We start from the raw sequence: 25,032 nt of genomic DNA, 5'->3' as shown, positions 1-25,032 counted from the left end.
TGTGCTGGGGGAGGATCTGCTGGAGGTGATCAGAGACAGTTGGAGAGGGGTCGGCTGCCTCTGAGCTGCAGGAGGGCGGTCATTACTCTGCTGCCAAAGAAGAGTGACCTGCAGGAATTGAAAAACTGGAGACCGGTGTCGTTACTTTGCACCGACGATAAAATCTTGTCCAAGGTCCTGGCCTCTAGACTCAGACAGGTGATGGGCTCCATCATCCACGCTGATCAGACCCACTGTGTGCCCGGCAGGCTCATTAGTGATAACATCACTCTGATTCGAGATGTTCTGGAGGTGTCTCGTTCATTGGCTGTAGACACTGGTTTGATTTCAATAGACCAGGAAAAGGCTTTTGATCGGGTTGAACACCAGTATCTGTGGCAGACTCGAGCTGCCTTTGGGTTCAGCCCACGTGTCATAGCCAAGATCCAGGTGTTGTACTGTGGCATTGAGAGTGTTCTAAAAACCAATGGAGGTCTGAGTGCTCCTTTTAGTGTGCAGAGGGGGGTGAGGCAGGGATGTCCCTTGTCTGGCATGTTACACTCTTCAGCCATTGAACCTCTGCTTCACAAACTGACCTCAGATCTGTGCGGGGTGTGTTTTCCAGGCTCTGATGTTCATTTTAAACTGTCTGCATACGCTGATGATGCCGTTGTCCTGGTAAATAAGCAGAAAGATATTGATCTGTTAGAAAGAAATGTTAATTTATTTGGTTCCATGTCTTCTGCCAAAGTGCACTGGGTGAAAAGTGAGGCTGTCATGGTGGGGGAGAGGCTGAGGGATCAGCTCAGTCTACCTGGAGGTCTGGTCTGGAAAAAAGGAGGTCTGAAATATCTGGGAGTCTTTTTGGGGAATGAGACCTTCGTAAAGAAAAATTGGGAAAGTGTTATAGAAAAGGTCAAAGGTCATCTTAAAAAATGGAGGTGGTTGTTGCCTAAAATGTGTTTTAGAGGGCGGGTACTTGTGGCCAATAGTCTGGTCTCCTCTGCTCTGTGGCACATGTTGGCCTGTGTTGATCCTCCTCCCTCTCTCCTGTCTGACGTCCAAAAAGTGTTGGTGGATTTTTTCTGGGACAGGCTGCATTGGGTTCCTCAGAGTGTGCTCTTTCTCCCTAAAGAGGAGGGAGGGCAGGGTCTGGTTCATCTAGCCAGTAGAGGTGCTACTGTCCGCCTTCAGTTCATGCAGAGACTGCTCACTGGGCCCGCTGACCTGGTGTGGAGGCCGCTGTCCTGCTGTATCCTGCAGCGTTTTGGTGGACTGGGACTGAGCTCTGTTTTTAATGGATTTAAAGAAAGTGAACATGTCCTCTCTGCCAGGGTTTTATCTCAGTGTTTTTACAGTGTGGACTCTGCTGAAGAAGCAGAGACAGGAACAGGCAGACTCTCTGTACTGGCTGCTTAAAGAGCCGGTGTTGTTAGGCGGACGCTTGGACTCTCCTCGCTGGGCTGGACCCACTCTGTCCAGAATGTTCCTGTCTGCCAGGATCTCTACGCTGGGGCAGGTGGTGGAGCCGACTGGACCTCAGTTGGACAATCCGGCTGGTCTGGCTGCTGGTCTGGGAGTGAGATCCACACGGATCATAAGACAGTTACTGAGGCGCTGGAAACATCAGCTGACAGGGCACCAGTGGTCTCTACTTACTGACTATGGTGACGGCTCTCTGCTGCCAGACAGCTCTGACCCCTACCCTGCTCTCGCACTGCTTCCTGACCTGAAGGACTGCTCTGGTCTTTTACTGGCTTCCACCAACACTGCAGGTGTTTCTTTAAGTGACGGGGCGGGGAAGACTTTTTACAAACTGATTGTTAAGACTGTACATAAAAAGCCCTGAATGGTCGCAGTGACACCCCCTGGAGGACTTATCTGGGGCTCAGTCCTGAGGCCAGACCTGAGTGGAGGTCTCTGTACAAACCCCCCCCGATCAAGAAACATGCAGACCTACAGTGGAGGATCCTACATGGCATCATAGCTGTCACTGCTTTTATTTCTGTTCTGAATGTCAGTGTGCAGGATACGTGTCCTTCCTGTGAGCACAGGGAGACAGTGTTTCACTGCTCTTTAGAGTGCACTCGTCTGACTCCTCTGTTTGTTTTACTGGGAAAGTTTTTTGGCTGTTTTAAAGAGATTTTTACTCAACAGGTTTTTATCTGTGGGTTCAAATACACTCGGCACCAAAAGCATAAATGTCAGAGCGTAAATTTCCTCCTGGGACAAGCAAAGATGGCCATATATGTGAGCAGGAAGAGGAAGGTGGGGGAATCTTTGGAGCTTCATGTAAAGCTACTGTTTGTGAAAATGTTGAAGTCCAGGTTGTTGTTGGACTTCAGTTTTTACGGAGCCAACCAGGACCTGGAGAGTTTCCAGTCAGTCTGGGCTCATGAGAGGGTGCTGTGCTCTGTGGTGGAGGGTCAGCTGTTGGTGGGAGACATGCTGAAGTGAAACTGTGAATGTGATTGGTGCGTTTAAAACAAGGATGTGTTATGTTTTTGTACAGTGTGAAGAGTGATCAATAAAGATCTGGTTAAAAATCAAATCTCACACACACACACACACACACACACACACACACACCCACACACACACACACACACACACACACACAGTCAGGAGTGTGTCACTGACGTAGTTGAAGCTGTTTGGAGGCGTGTCTTGTCTGAAACACAGTCGGACTCACAGAAACATCACTGACACTCAGACTGCTGGATGCTGCTAAACTGCCCTGATGCAGCGTTTCTGTCCATCCCATAATAACCTTCAGAGATTATTAACCCTTTATCTCCACTAGATTAGACCAGAATAACTCGACTGGGCTGCCCACAGTCAGTCGGTCCATATGAACTCTCCTGTAGAAAACCTGTTGATCACAACAGCTCTACAACACACAGCTGATAGAGGAACGTCAGCGCCTGGTTTCTAAAACTAAGGTGCAGGCCTGTAAATGGGACACAGGCTGCTTGTGCTGGGTCCGCACATGAGAGGAGGAGCAGCGTGTGTTAATGAACGTGGCTGACAGGACGACATGATGAATGTGTGATTGTGATCAGAGGTTTAAAAAGTGTAACAGCTCGACTCTGCTGCACGGACCACACTGTGTCCATGATATATAAAGAGCAGAAACACAGATCAGATTAATTGAACTTGGCCTCAGTGTGTCTCTGACATAATATACTATTGAAATAAGATCTTCACCTTTTTGCCTCTGGGACGTTGTGATGAACTTATTTGACTTTTTAAAGACATTTAACAGATTAAACTATTTATTGATTAATTAAAAAATAGTCATAACATAATCAAACATGACAAACATGATTAGTTTGTTCTCTCAAAATGTAGAAAACAGATGAGATCAGATTATCTCCACTGTGCTGACCACAGTGTGTCGGTTCGTCCTCTCAGGCAGCATCAAGCCGACGCCTGCAGGTAGAAACAGCTGTCGGTTGTGTCGAATGATTGACTGATGGATGGACCAATCAGGACGCACAGACTGCCTCCCAGTCTCCATAGTGGTCCTGGTGGTCTCTGCCTTATTGTGAGCAGTTGTAGTAACACACTGCTGAACACTGTGCTGGCTGAGCAGGAGGAGTCTACAGACTGATCCTGGACTGAGACTCTCCTTCAGTGGAAGCTTCTAGAGCAGCTCGGGGCGGTCTAGTGTGTAGTTTGTCACAGGGAGAGGGTTTTGAGTGAGTGTGTGTGTGTGTGTGTGTGTGTGTGTGTGTGTGTGTTGGTCTCAGTGTGTCTCTGTGGTAATAAAACAACAGCAGGATGTGAACTGTGTTAGGATGTCACTCTGTTTCCCAGCAGTCTCAACTGATCAACTGATAATAGATGACTGGGCTGTGATCTCACTCTGCTCTCTCTCTCTCTCTCTCTCTCTCTCTCTCTCTCTCTCTCAGGTGTCCACCTTGTCCAGAGGATGTACGGCTGTGAGTGGGATGATGAGACTGGAGAAGTTAATGCTTATAAACAGGACGGTTATGATGGAGAAGACTTCATAGTGATGGACTTTAAGACAATGACTTGGATCGCTCCAACACCACAGGCTGTCATCACCAAACACAAGTGGGATAGTGACAAAGCTTTAATAGCAAGTCAAAAGAACTACTACACCCAGATTTGCCCCGAGTGGCTGAAGAAGTATGTGGACTATGGGAGGAGCTCTCTGCTGAGAACAGGTAGAATCACATGACCTGATGTGTTTTTATTAGCACAACGTTCATACACCTCTTCTCTTCCTGACATGACAATAAATGTTACACACATTTCTCTTTCTCTCCTGCTCTCTCTTCATCTTTCTGCTTCTCTCTCTCTGTTCCTACTTTTTATATCTCTTTCTCTCTGCTGCATATCTGTACATCTACATTTCTCTCTCTGTCTCTCTACTTTTTATTCTCACTCTTTTGTCTCCTTGTGTCTTTTTCCTTCCTCTGCCCTCCCATATTTGTATCATTTACAGTCCAGTGAGCTTCATTTTCTTTGCATAGGTACTATAAATATAAACTTGATGTTAGTAAGGCATTTAAATACATGACAGTTAACAGGAACTATGATAGTAATCAACAGTAAATGATAATTAAGAAACTATAATCTGTCTTTCTCTCTCTCTCCAGACCTCCCCTCAGTGTCTCTCCTCCAGAAGACTTCCTCCTCTCCAGTCAGCTGCCACGCTACAGGTTTCTACCCTAACAGCGCCGTGATGTTCTGGAGGAAAGATGGAGCGGAGCTTCATGAGGACGTGGACCACGGAGAGATCCTCCCCAACCACGACGGATCCTTCCAGATGAGTGTCGAGCTGAAGCTTCCATCAGAGTCCTCTGCAGACTGGGGGAAGTACGAATGTGTGTTTCAGCTCTCTGGTGTGAAGGAGGACATCGTCACCAAGCTGGACAAAGTCGCGATCAGGACCAACGAAGGTAAGACTGGAGTCAGAGGGGATGAGAGTGGGAAGTTCACTGTAACAGTCCTGTGTTGGAAGGGAAGTTTTGTTTCCTTATATTGTTTTTCACTCACTTTCATCAAGTTTTTTCTACATTTAATAAACAGTTTGAAGGCTGAGATTAGTATGAAACCAATGTAAGTGTCCACCTCTGGACCCTGACAGCAAAACAATAAAAGAATAAAAAGAAACTTTTATCAGATTTAAATGATTTGTTTCAAAGGATTATAGATGACTGCAGCTGTTTGTGCTGTCTGTCCGCTCTTTACTGACCTTTGATCAACACAGACAAATGTCAATAATGAAACACAAAAAAGTGTTTTTGTTCAGTTTATATTTTTGATAAAGACTTCTTTTTATTTACCTCCAATAGAAGACATTTTTTAGAAAGTTGTCTGAAGATTATTGTAAAAAGAATTTACTCAAACAAGTTTAGAGTGTTTTTTTTTCAGTCATTGTGTAACCATTTACATGTTCAGAGATTATAGGCACTGTATTTTACTTCATGTCAGTTTTAGGAGATGAGTTCATGGACTTGTTCAAAGATTCAGCATCAATACAGTAATTATCTACAGACAGGATGAGAGTTAACATCAGCAGCACAAACAAACTGTGCTTATATTCAGGATTATGGTCTGACTGGCAGATGTTCTTCTCTTTAACCTGCTTCACCTGCTCAGGTTGTGACTGTGTTTTGTTGTTTTCTGCTCAACAGGGAATTCCATGCACGTGACCATCGGCATCATTGCTGCAGTGCTTGTTCTTGCTCTCGCCCTCATCGCTGCCGTTGTGTTCATGTTGAAGAAGAGGAATGGTGAGAGACCAAAGCAGAAACATGAAGTCATTTTATTTTCTGTATTTTCTTTCTCGACTTTTTTTCTGTCCAGTTTGCAAAAGTGAAACAAATGATCTTCTTAACATTTAAAATGTGTTTTTATCAACGTTAAGCGCTGTAAGACCCAGAAACAGTTTAATTATAATTTGACTGCAGCACGATGATGTGAGGAAGAGGCCATCAGAAAAGAAATAGTGTAAGATTTAAACAAAAGTCATAAGGATGTATTTATCAGTGTGAGTTGGTATTAGAGAGGATCATCACTGGACTGAAGGTGACACTGTCTGAAATATTTAACGGTTACATCTTTAATAATGTGTTTGTATTTATTTTCAGCCAAACGCCCTCCATCTCGTAAGTACAACCTGTTTTATTATATTCACTCTGAGCTGAAACGCTCTCTTTGTATTAAAGCGGTTTTCTGGAGTGTTATCTGTTGTGATATTATATATCTGCTGCTTGTTAACATTGTGCTTCTGACCTCACAGCTGTGAACAACCCTGTCGTGGAGCAAGAAAAAATGCTTGAGAATCAAAATGCCTAAAAGACAAACACACCACCCTGAACACAGTGAGTAGCATCACATAGGCCGTGAACTTGTTGCTTTAAAGCTGCTTTAAACTGTTCAAAGGAACCTTCTGTGATTCTTTATTATTGTAACATGTTGGTGACACATTTTAGCTGTCAATAAAATATTTGACCATAAACTCGTCTTCTACAAAAATAAGTGAAACTGTTGGATTGATGATTGAAGCAAACATATTTTAGGTCTCAATGACTTTTAATATTCAGCTTTGTGGAAACTTACTCTGCAAACATTTATGAAGTTATTTTGTTTTTGATTTCATGTTTGTTTTTTCTTCTTCAGGTTTATGGATACGTTTTGCACTGGAACAAGCAGCACTTCCAGCACATTTTACTGGGAATTTATTCCACCTTTACCCTAATGTGCACAGTGTTGCCTGCACCTGTGCACACACATAGATACACACACACACACACACACACACACACACACACACACACACACAACCAATATAAAAACATGATAACAAAATTTATTTTCCAGTTGTGTAAATATTGTTTGTATATTTCTGTAAAGCTGATGAAATGTTTTGATTGATAAGGCTCGAGCTAAATATAATTTATGTGTTTAAGGTTTTTCATTATTTATTAGGATTATGTTGTTGTTGTTTTCCATAATATCTTAAGTCAATATTAAGGATTCAGAGGTATGATAGCATTTCAGTACGATGTGAACAAATTGTAATGTTTTGATTATAGTTTAGTGCCTACATGTACCAGGATGCATTGCGAGCCAGAACCCGCAGCCTTGGCCTACCTCTGCTGTCTTTCTTCACAATATATCCATACCATGTATGGAACACTTTGGATTGTTGTTTTATTGTTTATATTTGGATCAGAGCTGTTTTCAGTCTCAGAACAAAAGCACAATAAAACTCTACTACATCCTCATAAACTCCATTTCATCTGTATCTGACCTCTGACCTCCCAGAAAGTTAAAACGTGTGCTCATAGCATCACATTAGCATAATATTACAGAAAATCTGAGCAGCAGGAGGCATGTGAACAAAGATCATAGAATAAAGTCCCGCGCGTCCCCCAATGCTCTCGGGTGGGCTAAAACAAAGTGACTGTACTTTCACTTTCATTGATAACCTCAGTGGGTCAGTTTTACCGAGTTACAAGTGATTTTGATGCTCTGGCTAAATTTCTAGTGGCTGTTACGGAGGTTGATGTCAGTGCTCCATTTTCTCTCACCTCATTTTACCCTCAGAGCTCGAGCTAGCGGGACAGAGACACTTATAAGTTTAAAGTTCATCAAAGTTAAAGAAGTCACAGGTCACAATGAAGACTTTGGTGCTCCTGACTCTCCTGGGAACAGTCCTACATGACACGACGGCATGTGAGTAAAGAATCATCTGAGTCGATTGATCGTATTTTTATATAATATACATATCAGTTTAAGATTCCATCCATCCATCCATTATCTATACCGCTTATCCTGTTCAGGGTCGCGGGGGTGCTGGAGCTTATCCCAGCTGTCATCGGGCGAAAGGCGGGGTACACCCTGGACTGGTCGCCAGTCAATCACAGGGCTGACACATAGAGACAAACAAACTTTCTCATTCACGCCCACACTATGGTCAACTAAAGTCACCAATTAACCTAACAAGCATGTCTTTGGACTGTGGGAGGAAGCCGGAGACCCCGGAGAGAACCCACACGTGCACGGGGAGAACATGCAAACCCCGCACAGAAAGGCCAACTTTGTCCAAACCGGGGTTTGGACCAGTGACCTTCTAGCTGTGAGGCAACAGCGCTGCAGCCCAATTTAAGATTCGTATTATTATTTGATGTTTAGTTTCAGGAGGGTTTTTTTTGCAGATCATAGAGATGTTAAAGGTAAACATCTCATTTCAAGTGAGTAAATCGTGTCTGTTCCTGTCATTACCGCCTAGTAGTTATAAGAAAAGTCTGTATCTGGGAAGTGTTGAAGAAAGCACATTTGTCTTCTCCTACAAAAGGGCAACTCGAGATATTATTTCGGCCCAATTTATATCATGACGGCCATAAATGCTAAAATTGCAGCGTAGCTACGCAGCACGAACCAGTCACACACACATAGATAAAGAAAATAGGCAGAAAGGCGTCAAAACAAAGCGATTCTGTTCAAAAACTATAAATAGAGCTCTTAAATTCAGTCTTTAACTTCATGAGCCTTTTGTAGAAAGTGTGTTGTTCATTTAGTGCTATTAAACATGACTGTTATTTTAGGACTACAATTAATATTGCTTCTATTTTTAATTTATTACAATAATAATTGTCTCACGGTGTCTATATTTCATCAGAACTGTGAACAAATAACTCAAATAGTGAACATAGAAATACATTGACAAAATACTAAACCTAAATATTAAGGTTACCTCGTAATATTGTTTTACCTCTAAATATATATTTTTACCTTATACTATATTAAGATAAACCTTGAAGCTATTCCCCAGATAATCCTCATCTTTATTGAGTTTTGTTGGTTTTGTCAGATCACATCACACTGACAGTTATTACATTCACTCTTTGTACAATAACAGGCTGTTTAGCAGAGACAGATCAAAAAAGTCACTATATATCTGCTGATGTTAGCTTATTACAGATGTGTTGGCATCTGTATGTTGGTCGACAAGTATCAGTAAACAGGTTTGAAGTAGTTTGGCAACATTCCCATTACCGAGTTTGTCCACCAGAGGGCACTGACGAGTTTATTTTGAAACTGAAATATGGGCTCAGTTTGGATTTTGGCCACGAAAACAAGTTTAATCTCTGAAAGTGTTCACATCAGCATCAGCCTCAAAACCCAGCATTGATCAGGCTATAAGGTTTGGGTATTTTATTAACAGGGATTATATTTAATCCTGCACAGATTTGTAAAACATTTTCAGTGTGTGCAGTGCGTGATTTTTTTTAAAGTGCAGTTTAACACAGAAAATGATCTACACAAATTCAGAGAGCAGACGACGTGCGGGATTCTGAAATGATCAAATATTTAACTGGCAAAACTCACAGAAACCTGTTAGAACAAAAACAATGTTTAAATCAGGACTAAGAGACACTCAGTTTATGGTGGAGGGAATGTTAAAATTAAATGAATAATATTAGTTATTTAAAAATATAAAAATATGTTTATTAAAAATATAGAGGTGTGTCCATTCACAGTCATTATTAACGGAAAATTTTAATTGTACATAAAATAATCTTATCAGTGAAATAAGGAGTTAAATATATAATAATTGTTGAGTTTGTACAAATATATTTACATTAAAGCGAGTTACACTTGAGTAAAAATGTTTATATTAGAATAAAAAGTTCAAGAGAAACTTTTTTTACTTTATTTATTGACCACAAAGAGATGATGAGCTTGTGTTGAATGTGCTGTAGTTCTTTTTGATTCTGTGTGCTGGATCATTAAATTGTTCAGTGATTCATTAAAGTGTCAAATAAAACCTGAAATGATCACATGAACTTTTTCTTACAGTTCCTCACTCTCTGAAGTATTTCTACACTGCGTCTTCTGGAGTCCCAAACTTCCCAGAGTTTGTGACTGTTGGGTATGTTGATGACATTCAGATAGATTACTATGACAGTGACACCAGGAGAGCAGAACCCAAACAGGACTGGATGAGCAGAGTCACAGAAGGCGAAGCTGACTACTGGGAGAGGGAGACTGAGGTCGCTGTGGGTCAACAGCAGGCCTCCAAATCCAACATAGAAATTGCAAAGCAGCGCTTCAACCAAACTGGAGGTTTGTTCATGTTTAACTTTCTACTGATGAAATGTTTGTATTTTCATCCTCACTCACTCACTCTCTCTCCTCAGTGTGTCTCTGACATAATATACTATTGAAATAAGATCTTTTTGCCTCTGGGACGTTGTGATGAACTTATTTGACTTTTTAAAGACATTTAACAGATTAAACTATTTACTGATTAATTAAAAAAATAGTCATAACATAATCAAACATGACAAACATGATTAGTTTGTTCTCTCAAAATGTAGAAAACAGATGAGATCAGATTATCTCCACTGTGCTGACCACAGTGTGTCGGTTCGTCCTCTCAGGCAGCATCAAGCCGACGCCTGCAGGTAGAAACAGCTGTCGGTTGTGTCGAATGATTGACTGATGGATGGACCAATCAGGACGCACAGACTGCCTCCCAGTCTCCATAGTGGTCCTGGTGGTCTCTGCCTTATTGTGAGCAGTTGTAGTAACACACTGCTGAACACTGTGCTGGCTGAGCAGGAGGAGTCTACAGACTGATCCTGGACTGAGACTCTCCTTCAGTGGAAGCTTCTAGAGCAGCTCTCTCTCGCTCTAAACCGTCCACACTGTCCACATGATGATTGGCTGTGAGCGTCTTCCATCCAGCCAATAACAGCAGGAGGTGTAGGTGCTCTGTGCTGGTGTGTGTGGATCAGTGTGTCTGTGGTGGAGATGTGAAATCAACTGATAATAGATGACTGGGCTGTGATCTCTCTCTGCTCTCTCTCTCTCTCTCTCTCTCTCTCTCTCTCTCTCTCTCTCAGGTGTCCACCTTGTCCAGCAGATGTACGGCTGTGAGTGGGATGATGAGACTGGAGAAGTTAATGGTTATGAACAGTTTGGTTATGATGGAGAAGACTTCATAGCATTCGACCTGAGGACAGAGTCATGGATCGCTCCAACACCACAGGCTGTCATCACCAAACACAAGTGGGATAATAACAGAGCTCAAATAGCACAGACCAAGAACTACCTCACCCAGATTTGCCCTGAGTGGCTGAAGAAGTATGTGGACTATGGGAGGAGCTCTCTGCTGAGAACAGGTAGAATCACATGACCTGATGTGTTTTTATTAGCACAACGTTCATACACCTCTTCTCTTCCTGACATGACAATAAATGTTACACACATTTCTCTTTCTCTCCTGCTCTCTCTTCATCTTTCTGCTTCTCTCTCTCTGTTCCTACTTTTTATATCTGTTCCTCTCTGCTACATATCTTTTTTTTCTCACACTCTGCCCCTCCCATATTTATATCATTTACACTCCAGTGAGCTTCTTTTTCTTTGCATAGGTACTATAAATATAATATTTGTGTTTTGAGGCATTTAAATACATGACAGTTAACAGGAATTATGATAGTAATCAACAGTAAATGATAATTAAGAAACTATAATCTGTCTTTCTCTCTCTCTCCAGACCTCCCCTCAGTGTCTCTCCTCCAGAAGACTTCCTCCTCTCCAGTCAGCTGCCACGCTACAGGTTTCTACCCTAACAGCGCCGTGATGTTCTGGAGGAAAGATGGAGAGGAGCTTTATGAGGACGTGGACCACGGAGAGATCCTCCCCAACCACGACGGATCCTTCCAGATGAGTGTCGAGCTGAAGCTTCCATCAGAGTCCTCTGCAGACTGGGGGAAGTACGAATGTGTGTTTCAGCTCTCTGGTGTGAGGGAGGACATCGTCACCAAGCTGGACAAAGTCGCGATCAGGACCAACGAAGGTAAGACTGGAGTCAGAGGGGATGAGAGTGGGAAGTTCACTGTAACAGTCCTGTGTTGGAAGGGAAGTTTTGTTTCCTTATATTGTTTTTCACTCACTTTCATCAAGTTTTTTCTACATTTAATAAACAGTTTGAAGGCTGAGATTAGTATGAAACCAATGTAAGTGTCCACCTCTGGACCCTGACAGCAAAACAATAAAAGAATAAAAAGAAACTTTTATCAGATTTAATTAAACATTCATAATTTGTAAGTTAATCTTTCATCATGTATGCTTCTACATCTACGTGTAGACATACTGTGAACACACTCAGATTTATTCATGCCTCTGTAACACTGACGAGCAGTTTTACAGCCCTTAACAAACACTTGAAGGTAGTTTGTTGCTTGTGGTTAGACGGTGGAGTTTCTCTGTTTCCGACTGTATTGTGGATATTGTTTTGGATTTTAGGGGGAAAGGGTTAAAGGCAGTGTTTTCTCTTGGTATAATGTTTCTTTTGTCAAGTTTAATTCGTGTACAAGAGACAAAGTGAGCTGTGTGCTTCGGACAAGATACACGTGTTAGTTGAAGGTTTGAATTCTGGAGTTAAGAAAGAAACTAGCAGAGAGGATCAGAGGACAGAGGAGAAAAGATATTTGTTCATGTGAGAACTAAAATGACTGGTCTTCGCTTTGTGTTTCAGCCGACTTCAACGATCCCCTGATGACAACTCTGAGCTCTCTCAGAAACTGAATCCAGAAGCTGAATGAGAAACAGGCCGCCCTGCACACCGTGAGTTTCTTCATATTGGACATGGACTATTCGCACAGCTAACAAAGCTGAACCTTCAGCAGCAGCTCAGTGTAATTCAAATGTCATAAATGAACCTTCACAAGAACAAACTCAGAAAAACAAATGTATTAAAAAGTGTTGAACTAACTTCAAAAACATGACATTTAATAAATACTTGATTTCCAAATGTTCAGACTGAAATGACTGAATTATAAATATTGTGGGTTTTAATGACTGTACATATGTTGCTCTGTGAATTGATATTTCCAAACATTTATAAGATAATTTGTGGTTCTATTTTACCTTTTTTTTTTTTTTATCTCTTCAGGTTTCTAAAGCCTTTTTGCACCCGCGCAATCAATCTAGCAGTGGTCTCTGTGTGTCCCTCCTGGTGAGGAACTGGAGTCCACCTCTCGCACTCTCCAGTCCCCCGTGAGTCTCAGCCAGATGAGCCAGGAGGAAATGATGGATAGACTTTGTCAGTGTGTTATCACTGTGCTGAATCTTTATTCGTACATAAGACATGGACAATCAATCAGTCTGGTTACACACACACACACGCACACACACACACTAGTTTGCTTGATTATTTCTATGAAACTGATCAAATGTAAAGATTTAGTTGTTTTTTTACCAGACTGGAGCAAAAAGTAATTTCCGTCTTCTGAATGAATCAGGATCATGTTCTTTGTTTTGTTTCATATCAAATCTCTTTTGATCTGTTTTGAAACACACAGAAACCGAACATTGATGCTTAAAATCTCTTCTTGTGTTAAAGTCAATGAATGCCGCTGACCTGCTGTTTCACACCTTTGGTTCTGTAAGTTTGCTTTTAATAAAAGTCCCTCATACTCCAAATGTCTCTCTTCCTGTTGTTCCACACACACGTATACACTAAACGCTGACACATCTATAGCTCACACATATATAGGCTCACACATCTATAACACATCTACAGCTACAATTTGGTGGAATAAACTTGTTTTTTCTGCCCTTTGTGCTTCACACCTTGTGATTTTTAGTTCATTTATATAAATGATGCATGGCTCAAAACATCTGAAACAATTGTTTGAAAAAAAGACTGAAATTGTGAAGTAACTTTTTTACAGTTTAATTACACTCGTCACACAGAAGGGGAGTAAAAGAATCTGTCATGAGTTTCTAGTTTAGTTCTGGTTTTGTCTTGTATTTTGGTGTTTAGTTATTATTTCTTGTTTTACCTTGTCACTTTGTCCCTTGTCATGAGTTTTCATCGTTTAGTTTTGTATTTAGTTTATTCTGTGTTCTTGTCAGTGTTTAGTCTTGTTAAGTATTTCACTTGTGTCTTTTTGATTAGATCATTTCCTGTTTTACTTTGTCACCTTGTCTCTCGTGTTGGTCCACTTCCTGCCTTTGTGTTTCCCGCTTGTTTGATTATGTGCCCTGCCCTGATTGTTTTCACCTGCCCCTTGATTGTCTCACCTGTGTCTGATTAGCCTCACCTCCTAAGTGTATTTAGTCTTTGTGCTCCCCTGCTACGTCGCCTGTTCATTGTCGTCCTTCCTCTGGAGTTTAATCTATGTCCATGACCTGCACTTGGTTCCTTGTGTTTCCTTCCCTGGATCTTCTTTGTGCTTCCCCTGACCCCTCGTGTCCCTTGGATTACCTGTTCCTGGTTTTGTTGTACGTTTTTTGCTCTGTCTTTTGATTTTCCTTTTTTGTCTTTTGTTGGATTTTAGATTTTGTTTTTGCATTTTTTGCCTTTTGTTTATCAAACTTATATCAAAGGCTGCATCTGGGTCCTCACCTTTTTGTTTAAATTGAAACCATGACAGAATCAATGTAGAAATCATTGTGATATCTGCTGTTCTGTGGGAATTGTCAATACTTACCCATGTGTGATATCATGTCTGTGTCATAGTCGGGGAAAGGGAAGAGGTCAGGTGAGCAGGGGGTCATCAGGGAGGTCAGAGTCAGTTTGGATCAGTGCTTTAAATGTCAGCTGTTTAGTCAACTCACGCGTTAGTCTGGTGTGTGTTTTATTGGTCCGGTCATGTGTGTGCAGTCAGGTTGTCAACTCTGGTTGGCAGTTGTTGCATTTCAAACCATAATAATGGAAAGGTGATGATCAATATAACAAACGTTAAACAACATCTTGTCCCTCTGATGCCACAGAGGCCTGGTTGTCTAAAAGGATGCCATGGAGGTTCCTTCGTTGTCCCTCGTTGGAGACCCAAGGTCTCTGTGAGATGTGTGATTCTCTGGAACTGTGTGTGTGTACAGTGTTAATTCAACGGTGCACCGGAGGCGGAGCGCGTCACACAGGCTGGACCAGGCTGGGGTCCGTCTGTGCGCATGGACAGCTGGATCAAGGCTGTGAAAATATGAGCAGATACATCTTTACCCATCTAAGTCCAGCATCCTCACAGCATTTAGCTTTAAAGGAGCCATTTTCACGCTCTACCACACCTGCACTCTGTGGCTGATAGGAGCAGGGATGTTTTAAATCAAACCACAGTTAGGCACATAAAAATGCCAAAATCAGTTTCTAAATAAAACTAAAATCACAACTAACACATTAAAAGATACTTAATAAATGTAATAAAAAATATACATTGTGGATGGAGATGGACGCAGATGGCCTGATGAATGACAGCAAGGCCATTACCACAGCTTATCTTACCAGGGATCCCCCACCGGGGAATCACCTCCATGAGCAGTGCTTTTGCCACTGCTGTTGAATCCTGTTTGCTGGAGGGGAAAACTGCTGAGGGGAGCAAAACAGCTTTAAGCAGCGATGAGACCAGTAAATGGTTAGAAACAGGTTCACCTGAGGATGTTAAAAATCCTCCGTGTCTCCAGAGGGCACCAAAGTGATGCACTACTCCAAATGCGTATCGAGAATCAGTGTAGATGTTAACAGATTTACCAGCAGCTTGTTTACAGGCTTCTGTGAGGGCGACAAGTTCAGCTGCTTGAGCCGAATAGTGTGAGGGTAATTTACCTGATATCACAACTTCATGTTGTATAACCACAGCAAACCCTCGATTCCTTCCTTTTAGCATGCTTTGTTATCTGCAAACTATACAAAAGGTTTATCAGGGTCAGGTAAACCTAGAGTTGGAACATTTGTAAGTGCAGACTTTAAGTCAGTGAAAACCTGTTGGGCTTCAGGTGTCCATGTGATCTTATCATGGGCAGAGAGCTGTTGTCATGAATCCAAGATGAGAGAGGAGCTTGTTGTTCAGAGTAGTTAGGGATCCATTGTCAGCAATATGACGTCATGAAAAGGAAACTCACCATTTGTTTGTTCTTTAACGGTTTGGGGAGCTCCAGTGTAGCCTGAACGTGTTCGGGAGAGAGGGATTCACCCTCTGCTGTGATCACATGTCCCAGGTAGGTTACTTTAGTTAGAGAGACTTGCTTTGTGGCCGTTTTCTGCTAGAAACGTCAGCAGTGCGAGTGTGTCTTCTTGACAGGCTTCAGCTGAAGGGCTACACACCTTTAGATTGATTGTATTGAATGAGAGTGGAGCCTGATGGAAAAGTTTAGCAAATTTTAAGTCAGCTGTTGATGGAAGTGCGTGGGAGACTAAACTTAGACGCAACGTGTCCATGTATAAGTTTTACCTTTAAACGAGAACACGAGCCAGTACTGGCTATCGGGGTGTACTGGGACCGAAAAAAACGCGTTTGCGAGGTCGACAACCGAAAAAAGAGTAGCTTGTGGTTGTACTTGCAGCAAGATTGTGTGGATTTGGTACCTCGGGAACTCTTGGGTGAACTGCAGCATTTACTGCTTGCAGATCTTGTACAATTCTTCAAATTTTCTTTACAGGAAAAATAAGAATTCTGACTGGAAGATGTTTCACAAAGTATAATGATCCCTCTTTTAAAGGGACTCAAAAACTGGCGTAATGCCGTCAAGTGCTTCTTTTCTGAGAGGATATTGTTTTAACAGGCCTGTAGTCTGATTTTGGATGAATGATTAAAGGTTCTGAATTTGACCTACATCATATTTATGTTTGGCCCAGAGACATTCTGGGACCGTCGACAGATAAGGTGGAATTTCCAGTGAAGCCATGGTTACATAGACATCAGTGAGCAAACCACGTGGTGAGTCCTCAACCAACCCGACAGTTCTGTGCACATGTACAGATGTTGTCAGTCTCGTACGATATACATCACCTTGCACGCTGTATTCTGTCTTAGGATCCTCTGTGGGAACAAAATCATGACAAGCAGCCTTCTGCCGAACCCAGTGTCCCCGATCTTGCCACTTCCCGTCGTGGGGTTTAGCCAGAGGTACATGTGGTATATTTGTCTGATTAAAAACACGCTTTTGCAAAGTGGAGAGGGAAAACAGTAACCGCCGCCAAAGAAGAACTTGTCCAGTATATGTGAGTTAAATGTGACCATAACTTTTGCATAAGTCTGTACCATCTGTCTTAATACTGTTTATCAGGACCTTCATGAATGCGTGAGATGCGATGTAAATCAGTTGTAGGCATGTAGTCATCTGTACGTGGTGTGTGTGTGAGGCGTTGCCACACAGCAGAGTGTATGTCGGGTCATCAACTAGATTTGTCCAAGGGCCAGATTTTTTTCCAAGCAGACACTGTGGGGTCCAGACTTTCACAAACAAACTTGATCTATTCCACGCTGATTTGTTATCAGGGAGGCTGCTGCACTTCAACACGTCACAGAGAATATGAAGAAATTCATCTCACAGCTGAGGGAGAATTTCTCTGCCAGATTTGATGACTTTGCCATTTCCAGGGGTGTCATTGAATTTGTGCGTGACCCATTCACCATCCAGGCGGAGAATTCTCCGCTGATGTGAAGAAGGTGATGCCGTTGGACGAAGCGGTGATTCAAAGTGAACTCGTTGACATCCAGGTCTCCAGCAAAATGAAAGCTGCTCTCCGTGGTGATGAAGGCTTGAGCACTTTTTGGGTGGCTTGTCCCCAAGACTACGGCACACTGAAGGCGTTGGCTATGTATGTGCTCACCATGTTCGGGTCGACCTATACATGCGAAGCTGCGTCCTCAAAGATGAACACTATCAAGACCCATGAGAGGAACCGACTGTCAAACCAGCCTTTGGAGGACTGCTTGCGAATAAGCCTAACAGCTGTCGAGCCTGATGTTAGGAAGTTGGTGTCAGAGGGAAAATGTAATTTCTCCCATGAACCAAATGTGAGTATTTCAGCCTTTTATTTGAGGGATTCATTGTTCAATGACATGCTACTTTGTTTTTTTTGATGTTCCGTTCGACTGACTCTTGAAAGCAACATTTCAGTTAAATGTTTTATTTATTTTTATATCCATTTTCTGTTGTCCCAGCCAGGAGTACGCCCATGTGGTGCACTCTGCTTCAATAACTTCACCACACTGAAATTTATGGAACATCTCATGCTCAGATGACCACTTTCTGCGCTGCGTCTCTCTCTCTCTCTCTCTCTGAGGGAGTGCTGTTCGTTATCCATCCATCCGTTATCTATACCGCTTATCCTGTTCAGGGTTGCGGGTGGGCTGGAGCCTATCCCAGCTGTCATTGGGCGAAAGGCGGGGTTACACCCTGGACTGGTCGGCAGTCAATCACAGGGCTGACACATAGAGACAGACAATCTTTCTCACTTACACCCACATTTGAGTCTATTTAGAGTTACCAATTAACCTAACGAGCATGTCTTTGGACTGTGGGAGGAAGCCGGAGACTGCGGAGAAAACCCACACATGCACGGGGAGAACATGCAAAGTCCACACAGAAAGGCTAACTTTGTCCAAAAAGGGATTTGAACCAGTGACCTTACAGCTGTGAGGCGACAGCGCTAACCACTGCATCACCATGCAGCCTGCAGTTTGTTATACAAACTAATATTAATGAATGTATATGAATCGGGATAGCCTATATTCCAATGAAATCCCTGATGAGGACTTTGCAGGCCGTGGATATATTCCAGCCTCCTTAGCCGCTGAGCGCTGGCATCACAGTGCTGGCATCTCGTGCACTTTGGCATTGCTGAGAGGATCTGGTGCTGCTGACGCGTCCTCGCCGGTAATTTCTTTGCCAAAATGACCAATAATGGTTTGGATGGCTGGTTTAGCATATTGCTGAAGCACTGAGGGGACGCAGTTATCATGAATCAGTGATATTTTTTATTTGTTGAAAATATATTATTGTCATGTTTCATGACAGACTTCACATGACCGCGGGCTGCCAGTTGACAATCACTGCACTATGGATTGTTGTCTGTCATTTATATTTTGATCAGAGCTGTTTTCAATCTCAGAACAAAAGCACAATAAGACTCTACTACATCCTCACGAACTCCATTTGATCTGCATCTGACCTCTGACCTCCCAGAAAGTTAAAACATTTCTGCTCATAGCATCACATTAACCTACAAAATATTATAGAAATTCTGAGCAGCAGGAGGTTTAACACGACTTTCACATGTGAACAAAGATGATAAAATAGAATAAAGTCCCCTGTGTCTCCTAATACAATGCTTTTAGATGGGCTGAAACATACTGACTTTACTTTCACTTCCATTGATAACCTCAGTTTTACCGAGTTACACGTGATGTTGATGCTCAGGCTAAATTCCTATTGGCTGTTATGGAGGTTGATGGCTATGGAGGACTGAAACTGCCATAATCAAAAATAAATAAATAAATATCTCAAATAAATAAATAAGTAAATCAAATAATAAAGACAGAAATGTAGAAATAAAGCCTCAATTATCAAATGAAAAAAAAAAAAAAAAATTCAGAAATATAAAAATAAATAAATTAAATGTTTTTATTTATTTGACAAATTCCTTATTTTCGTATCAATCTATTCTTTCTGTTTACATTTCAATCTGTTTTTCTTTATTTTCCTATTTATTTATTTATTTATTTCTGTATTTATTCATTTCTGTCTACATTTATTTCTGTATTTATTCATCCGTATGTAAATGAGTAGGCGTGTCTTGATTGTATCACTTAACAGCCATTGGTTGATCATATGAGAGCCCACAGATCGGTTGTATACGTCTAGCTCCCCACAGTTTCCGGAAATTACTTGAAGAAGCAATGCTAGCCTAGCTATATGCAACTAGCAATGGATGTAAAGCGGCTTTAGGGTGACATAGCTGAAAATGCTTCTCCAAACTTCATGCTATTTCGAGCTGAGGCACAGTTGGAAAATTTGATTTATCCGAAACCACTGACGGAGAGAGACGTTATGTTGGTTATATCCGGCTGAGAACAATAATCCACACTGCAGTCTAATTTCTGGTTATGGCTCATACTTACATTGTTCTTGATCGTCCAGGCGATCGGCTGCCTCTTGCAGGAGCTATGAAACAGAGCGTCTGGCAACTATCTGGTCAGATGCTAGATCTAGAGGGAGAAGTATAGTCTTACATGATTGGTGTGTTTGGTTCATGAGCTTGGCTCGACTACTGACTACACTTGACAGTGAACATAAACATTACATGACGTTATCCTCATGCACTGGTTATCAACCATTATCAAGTTTACAAGGACAGCTTGCTACCTAACATAGCGTTAGCTTGCTAGGCTGTTGTCAATATTACCTTGATAATGTTGCCAAATTTCCTCAGTTGTGGCGTTTTTCTACACAGCCCTCACCAACTACTGGCAGTACCACCATATTCGCAGCTCTGGGCACAGACCTCGTCACATCCATGCAGTACTGTAGTGTGTGGGTTTGGATAGCCAAGACACGCCTACTCATTAACATAAGGATGAAGAAATACAGAAATAAATGTAGACAGAAATGAATAAATACAGAAATGAATAAATAGGGAAATAAAGAAAAACAGATATAAATGTAAACAGAAAAGAATAAATTGGGAAATATTAAATGTGAAAGTAAATGAATACAAAAATAAGGAATTTGTCAAATAAACATTTAATTGATTTTTATACTTCTGAATATATTTATATATTTTTAAATGAATATGAACATTTATTTGATAATTTATTTATATTTATTTCTAAATTTCTGTCTTTATTATTTCATTTACTTAATTATTTGAGATATTTATTTATTTATTAAGGCAAGTAATTTATGGCAGTTTCAGTCCTCCATAGTAGTCAGTGCTCCATTTGCTCTCACTTCATTTCACCCTCAGAGCTCGAGCTAGCAGCACGTTTTGTCTTTAGCTCTACAAAGAAATGTATTAGTTTTAAGTTCATCAATGTTGAAGAAGTCACAGGTCCCAATGAAGACTGTGATGCTCCTGACTCTCCTGGGAACAGTCCTACATGACACGGCGGCAGGTGAGGAAAGAATCACTGTAACCCTTTTTTGAGTTGCACAGTATTATACATTATTATGAAGAGTATTATACAGTAGAAGGGGTACACTGTACAGTACTGTGAGTTGCAGTGCATTGTGGGTAAATATCTTCGGACTGCGTGGGTATTACAGTTGTTTGAGTGTACTGTAAATCCACTTACAGTTACTGTTCTGCCCGCGAAAAACGGACCAATTACGTGAAAGCTTGGTTTTAAAGTTTTTTTGGAGGGAACACATTTCTTCTTGGGAAGGCAAAGCATTGACCGAAAAACATGTAAGTAAGAAATGTTATTTCCATATTACGTTTTATATGATTTAGTTCAGTTGAGTGTTTTAAACGATTCAGCCAGGTCATCTTTCAACAAGACTGCCAACCTCACATCTATAACATTAACTGCTAGCTAACTTATCTAATGTTGTTAGTCCAACTGAGACTCTAGCCATCTGTAAACTTAATCGCATTTTATTCAATTTAAAACACACATTTTTATTCCATTTTTATTTGACTCTATTCTAATTCAATAAAAACGGTTTCATCAAGATTTGTATTTATCGTAAGGAGTTAAATGATTTGAGATTCAGCTACAGCTTTTCCGGTGTGCTTCTTGATGCATATCTGCCCTGGTTCTAACCATCTGTCAATTTAAGCAAATTTTCTCAAATATAAAACCCCGGTTTTGACAACATTTTCATTTGACTCTATTTTAATCCTATAAGAGTGTCAAAGATCAAGATTTGTATTTATAGTAAAACAAATTCGATGGTTGGAGATTGAGATACGCCAAACCGGAAGCTGTGCACGGCATGCTCTGTTAGCTAGTTAGTAAGCCTATTAGGAGACAACAGAAGGAGTTGGATATTAACGACGCATTGTCGTCCTATATAGATGCATTTTTGATGTGGATCTCATTTTTGTAAACGTTTTTAAGTCGTCTGTTTTTTTTCGCTTTCGGATTTTACAGCTGCGATGAAAGACGGACAGCGCCGGCCCGGGTTCAGCCTAAAACGACGAGTTTGGTGAGTAACGTTAGACGCCCGACGGATAAAGTGAAGTTTGCTGTGTGCGCAATTGATATTTGTTGTTTTTACATGATTTAAGATATTTAACTGGCAAGTGGACAGGTGTTTTTAGCAAGTCAGGCGAAGCTAACGTGTGTTTACCGAACGTTACTAGCGTGCTGCGTTAGTTGGTGGTTATCGTTACGCGAGTCAATTCATCACAATGGTGTTGCTATACATGTGCAAGCAGTGTGTTTTCTACACGGGGACGCTTTCAAAATTTTATCATCACGTGAAGGAGCATAGAAACCTTGTGGTTTGGCTGGGTGCCCATGCAAATGTACTACCTTCTCTGCACTTAAATCACATATGCACCGAAAACACACAAGGGACTCAACACCTGTCAACAGACTCGTGCAAAGCGATGTGAGGACTTGCCTGGTAGAGAGGTGCACAATGACAACACAGAATATATCCAGCCTCTGTGGCCATCTTAAATGGCATATTAGAGACGGAAAAAACATTTTATGCCCATTTCCTAATTGTAAAAAATTCTTCCATGTGAAGGCATCTTTCTCATCCCACCTAAGTAGAAAACACAAATACTCATTTGATTTCCTGTCAGTCCTGACATTGATGTTTCCAGTCATAGGCCGCAGGATGACGTGAGCATTGAAGGCTGTGATAATGCTGAAGTTCATGATTGTGTCTTTCCTGATAACATAGATCAGGATAAATTCCTCACCAACTTGGCACTGTTTTACTTGAGGATGCAAGCTAAATGCTCTTACCAGCCAGTACTATCCAGATTATAATTGAGGAGTTCCAAGAAGTGTAACGGAGTGACACGTGTGATGTCCAAACTTCATGAGGAATTAACAAAGTTAAAAATGCCTGAAAATGACCTTTCTGAAGTCATAAGTGGACGAAACAAAGATAATCTGATGAAGATGTATAACGAGGGAGTGTTTAGGTCTGATAAAACACGCAAGACATACTTTAATACGAAATTCAACCACGTCGAGCTTACACAAGTTTAGCTTACACAGTAGCAAACTACTGGGTGTTTACATGTCCCTCTCTGAAATTGCTCCTCATAATCGATCCTCTATTGACCCCATATAACTCATTTCACTCTGCAGGGAGGAAGATTTTAGTTTTTTGGGCAGGATACACAGGGCCTGGCAACACAGTCAAAATATATCACACTATTTTTTAAATATTTAATTTTGTGTAAAACAATGTTTGACTGTTTTTGATTTTTCCAATATAAATTACAGTAGTGTGACATATTTTTGATATTGTTTTATTTAGTATTATGAGCAAGGTACAGATGGTCTTTTGTCATTCAATTTAAAATGTATAATACTGATTTAATCTTCAAACTTAAAACTGTAATAAAATACATATACATGTAACATATTTATGTAACAATATTCCTATATATATATACTGTACAGCTTGCAGTAATTGGTTGGGTGTCCCCTACTTGGGGACCTGTGTGTAAGGTACCAACCAACCATCAACTAATATTGGTATAAGTAAACATTGCTTTCTGTCTTCTTTTCCTACCTTTCTGTATTCATTAAGGTCACAACGACCCCGGTAGATGCAGAAGCCAGGCTCTAACTCCCAAGCAGCCCTGGGCTGGTGGCTCTTGGTAAGACTATCAGTAGGTTTGGGCGGTATCACAGTATACCAGGGTATTTACAAGTCCTACTGGTTTTAAAACTCTTACACCGGAACAAGATTAATTCAAACATTACAAATGCAGCCAAATCAGGATCTCTCTAGTGATGATTCCAGTTGTTACATTTTCAGAGTCACTCCTACAACAAGTGTGCCTAAATACATGCAATTTTTATGTTTTGCAGGAGATTCAATTCTGCATGCAAAGAAGCTGATGCTGACGATGGAAAGGGAAAGTCCTTATCCAGCAAACTGACCTACCTGACTTCTCTGCTGCACTGGCTGTCCTGTTCAGCTGCTACTATGTCTCCAGCATAGAACAGCAGCAAGAGGCAGCCACGACTTTGGAGTTCATCCAGAGGTAGGCACATCATGCGGTCATTTATTAGTTTACACCCCAAATGACCATAGCAGAAGCGTTGTCAGACTTTAAAGGGATACTCCACTATTTTGTAACGCCAGGATAATGTCAAGCCTGTTAACAGAAGGTTGAGGATGTTTTCCTTCGACCACTATCCAAGACCCCTCAGGATATTCTAGGTTTTCTTTCCACCATGTACTTTTTCTGAAAAACTGGAAGCAGACTTCTATTGTTATGAACTAATTGCAATTATTTACATTTTGCACAAAAGGTTTTTTTACCGGTTGTGTGTATTGTTTGTTGTGTGCTATTAGTGTAAGCCTTTCCTCTGGAGTTGGCAAGCCATTCTACTCCATGACAGAGTGATCTGATGATGGGGGATCGCCTCAGCATGCAAATCAGGATCATTACTTTTTATGATCGATTGGTGGATGACTATCCATTTTTAAAAAAGAGGCTTTTAAACTGCAGCTACTCACTGCGCCACCACAACCTAGCTACCACCTAGCAACCATCTTGGGCATCTAATCAGCCACCTATCAATGATAACAGCAAAGAAAATAGAATATTACTATACAGACTATTTAAACAGACTATTTCTTGTATTTACAGGTTTATTGTGAGGATAAACCAGGACAACAGCAAATGCACCTCAAGGGTCCAGGTCAGCCGAAGGAGTGGCAAGACGGTCCAGCGAAAGGTCACAGCCCTGAATCCCCGTGTTGCATCCTTTCTGAAGGACTTTTTAGACTCTGTTTGGCTTAGAGGGCTCCTGAATGCAGATTAAAGTGCAATTTCCCCCCCAAACTGTTCCTGTGGTCATGTTCCTAACTCTACTACTGACAATAAGATACTCTTGATGATGGTTTAATTTGACAACAGCATTTTGTATCCCTATTCACAATATACAGTGTGAAATCTGAGTCCTCTACCAAGATGGTTGTTTTCATCATTCATCAAAAACAAAACAAAATACTGACTCAGTTGATGTATCCAAAGCAAGATCATATTTTTACTTACTTTTTATTTCCACGCCTTAATTACAGCTTGTGATAGAGTACCTCTCTTTGTGTGTAGCTGATCCTGAAGTC

At 41.2% G+C, this 25,032-nt stretch overlaps 2 protein-coding genes and 3 long non-coding RNA genes across 6 annotated transcripts in view; all 5 read left to right on the top strand.

Moving 5' to 3' along the window:
- LOC138608658 (class I histocompatibility antigen, F10 alpha chain-like) overlaps positions 1–5,889 on the top strand; it is an 11,994-nt gene extending 6,105 nt beyond the window's left edge. The window contains exons 3-6 of the mRNA XM_069681220.1: positions 3,894–4,172; positions 4,608–4,937; positions 5,649–5,747; positions 5,882–5,889. Coding sequence (XP_069537321.1) covers positions 3,894–4,172; positions 4,608–4,937; positions 5,649–5,747; positions 5,882–5,889 — 716 coding nt within the window. The remainder of the gene's footprint in view (positions 1–3,893; positions 4,173–4,607; positions 4,938–5,648; positions 5,748–5,881) is intronic.
- A 125-nt stretch (positions 5,890–6,014) lies between these two features.
- On the top strand, positions 6,015–6,791 carry LOC138608417 (uncharacterized). The gene is made up of 2 exons (XR_011309443.1): positions 6,015–6,338; positions 6,637–6,791. It is a non-coding gene; the product is annotated as an uncharacterized lncRNA (long non-coding RNA).
- Positions 6,792–7,313: 522 nt separating this feature from the next.
- On the top strand, positions 7,314–11,969 carry LOC138608657 (class I histocompatibility antigen, F10 alpha chain-like). Its single transcript, XM_069681219.1, has 5 exons — positions 7,314–7,695; positions 9,823–10,089; positions 10,872–11,150; positions 11,525–11,868; positions 11,958–11,969. Exons 1-5 carry the CDS (start codon positions 7,638–7,640, stop codon positions 11,967–11,969), a joined length of 960 nt encoding a protein of 319 aa, XP_069537320.1. The 5' UTR covers positions 7,314–7,637.
- A 538-nt stretch (positions 11,970–12,507) lies between these two features.
- Positions 12,508–13,455, top strand: LOC138609283 (uncharacterized). The gene is made up of 2 exons (XR_011309472.1): positions 12,508–12,597; positions 12,926–13,455. It is a non-coding gene; the product is annotated as an uncharacterized lncRNA (long non-coding RNA).
- Positions 13,456–21,845: 8,390 nt separating this feature from the next.
- Positions 21,846–24,748, top strand: LOC138609535 (uncharacterized). 2 transcript variants are annotated; one of them, XR_011309481.1, is made up of 4 exons: positions 21,846–21,909; positions 23,482–23,551; positions 23,766–23,941; positions 24,554–24,748. It is a non-coding gene; the product is annotated as an uncharacterized lncRNA (long non-coding RNA). The 2 variants fall into 2 exon arrangements; XR_011309480.1 differs by lacking the exon at positions 21,846–21,909 and having other exon boundaries at positions 23,345–23,551.
- Positions 24,749–25,032: the final 284 nt, after the last annotated feature.

The sequence above is a fragment of the Semicossyphus pulcher genome, unplaced genomic scaffold (assembly GCF_022749685.1).
Source record: "Semicossyphus pulcher isolate SPU_LCO1_2020_fin unplaced genomic scaffold, fSemPul1.0.p SCAF_5, whole genome shotgun sequence".
In the NCBI taxonomy this organism is placed as follows: Eukaryota; Metazoa; Chordata; class Actinopteri; order Labriformes; family Labridae; genus Semicossyphus; species Semicossyphus pulcher.
This window is presented reverse-complemented; position numbering and strand designations above follow the sequence as displayed.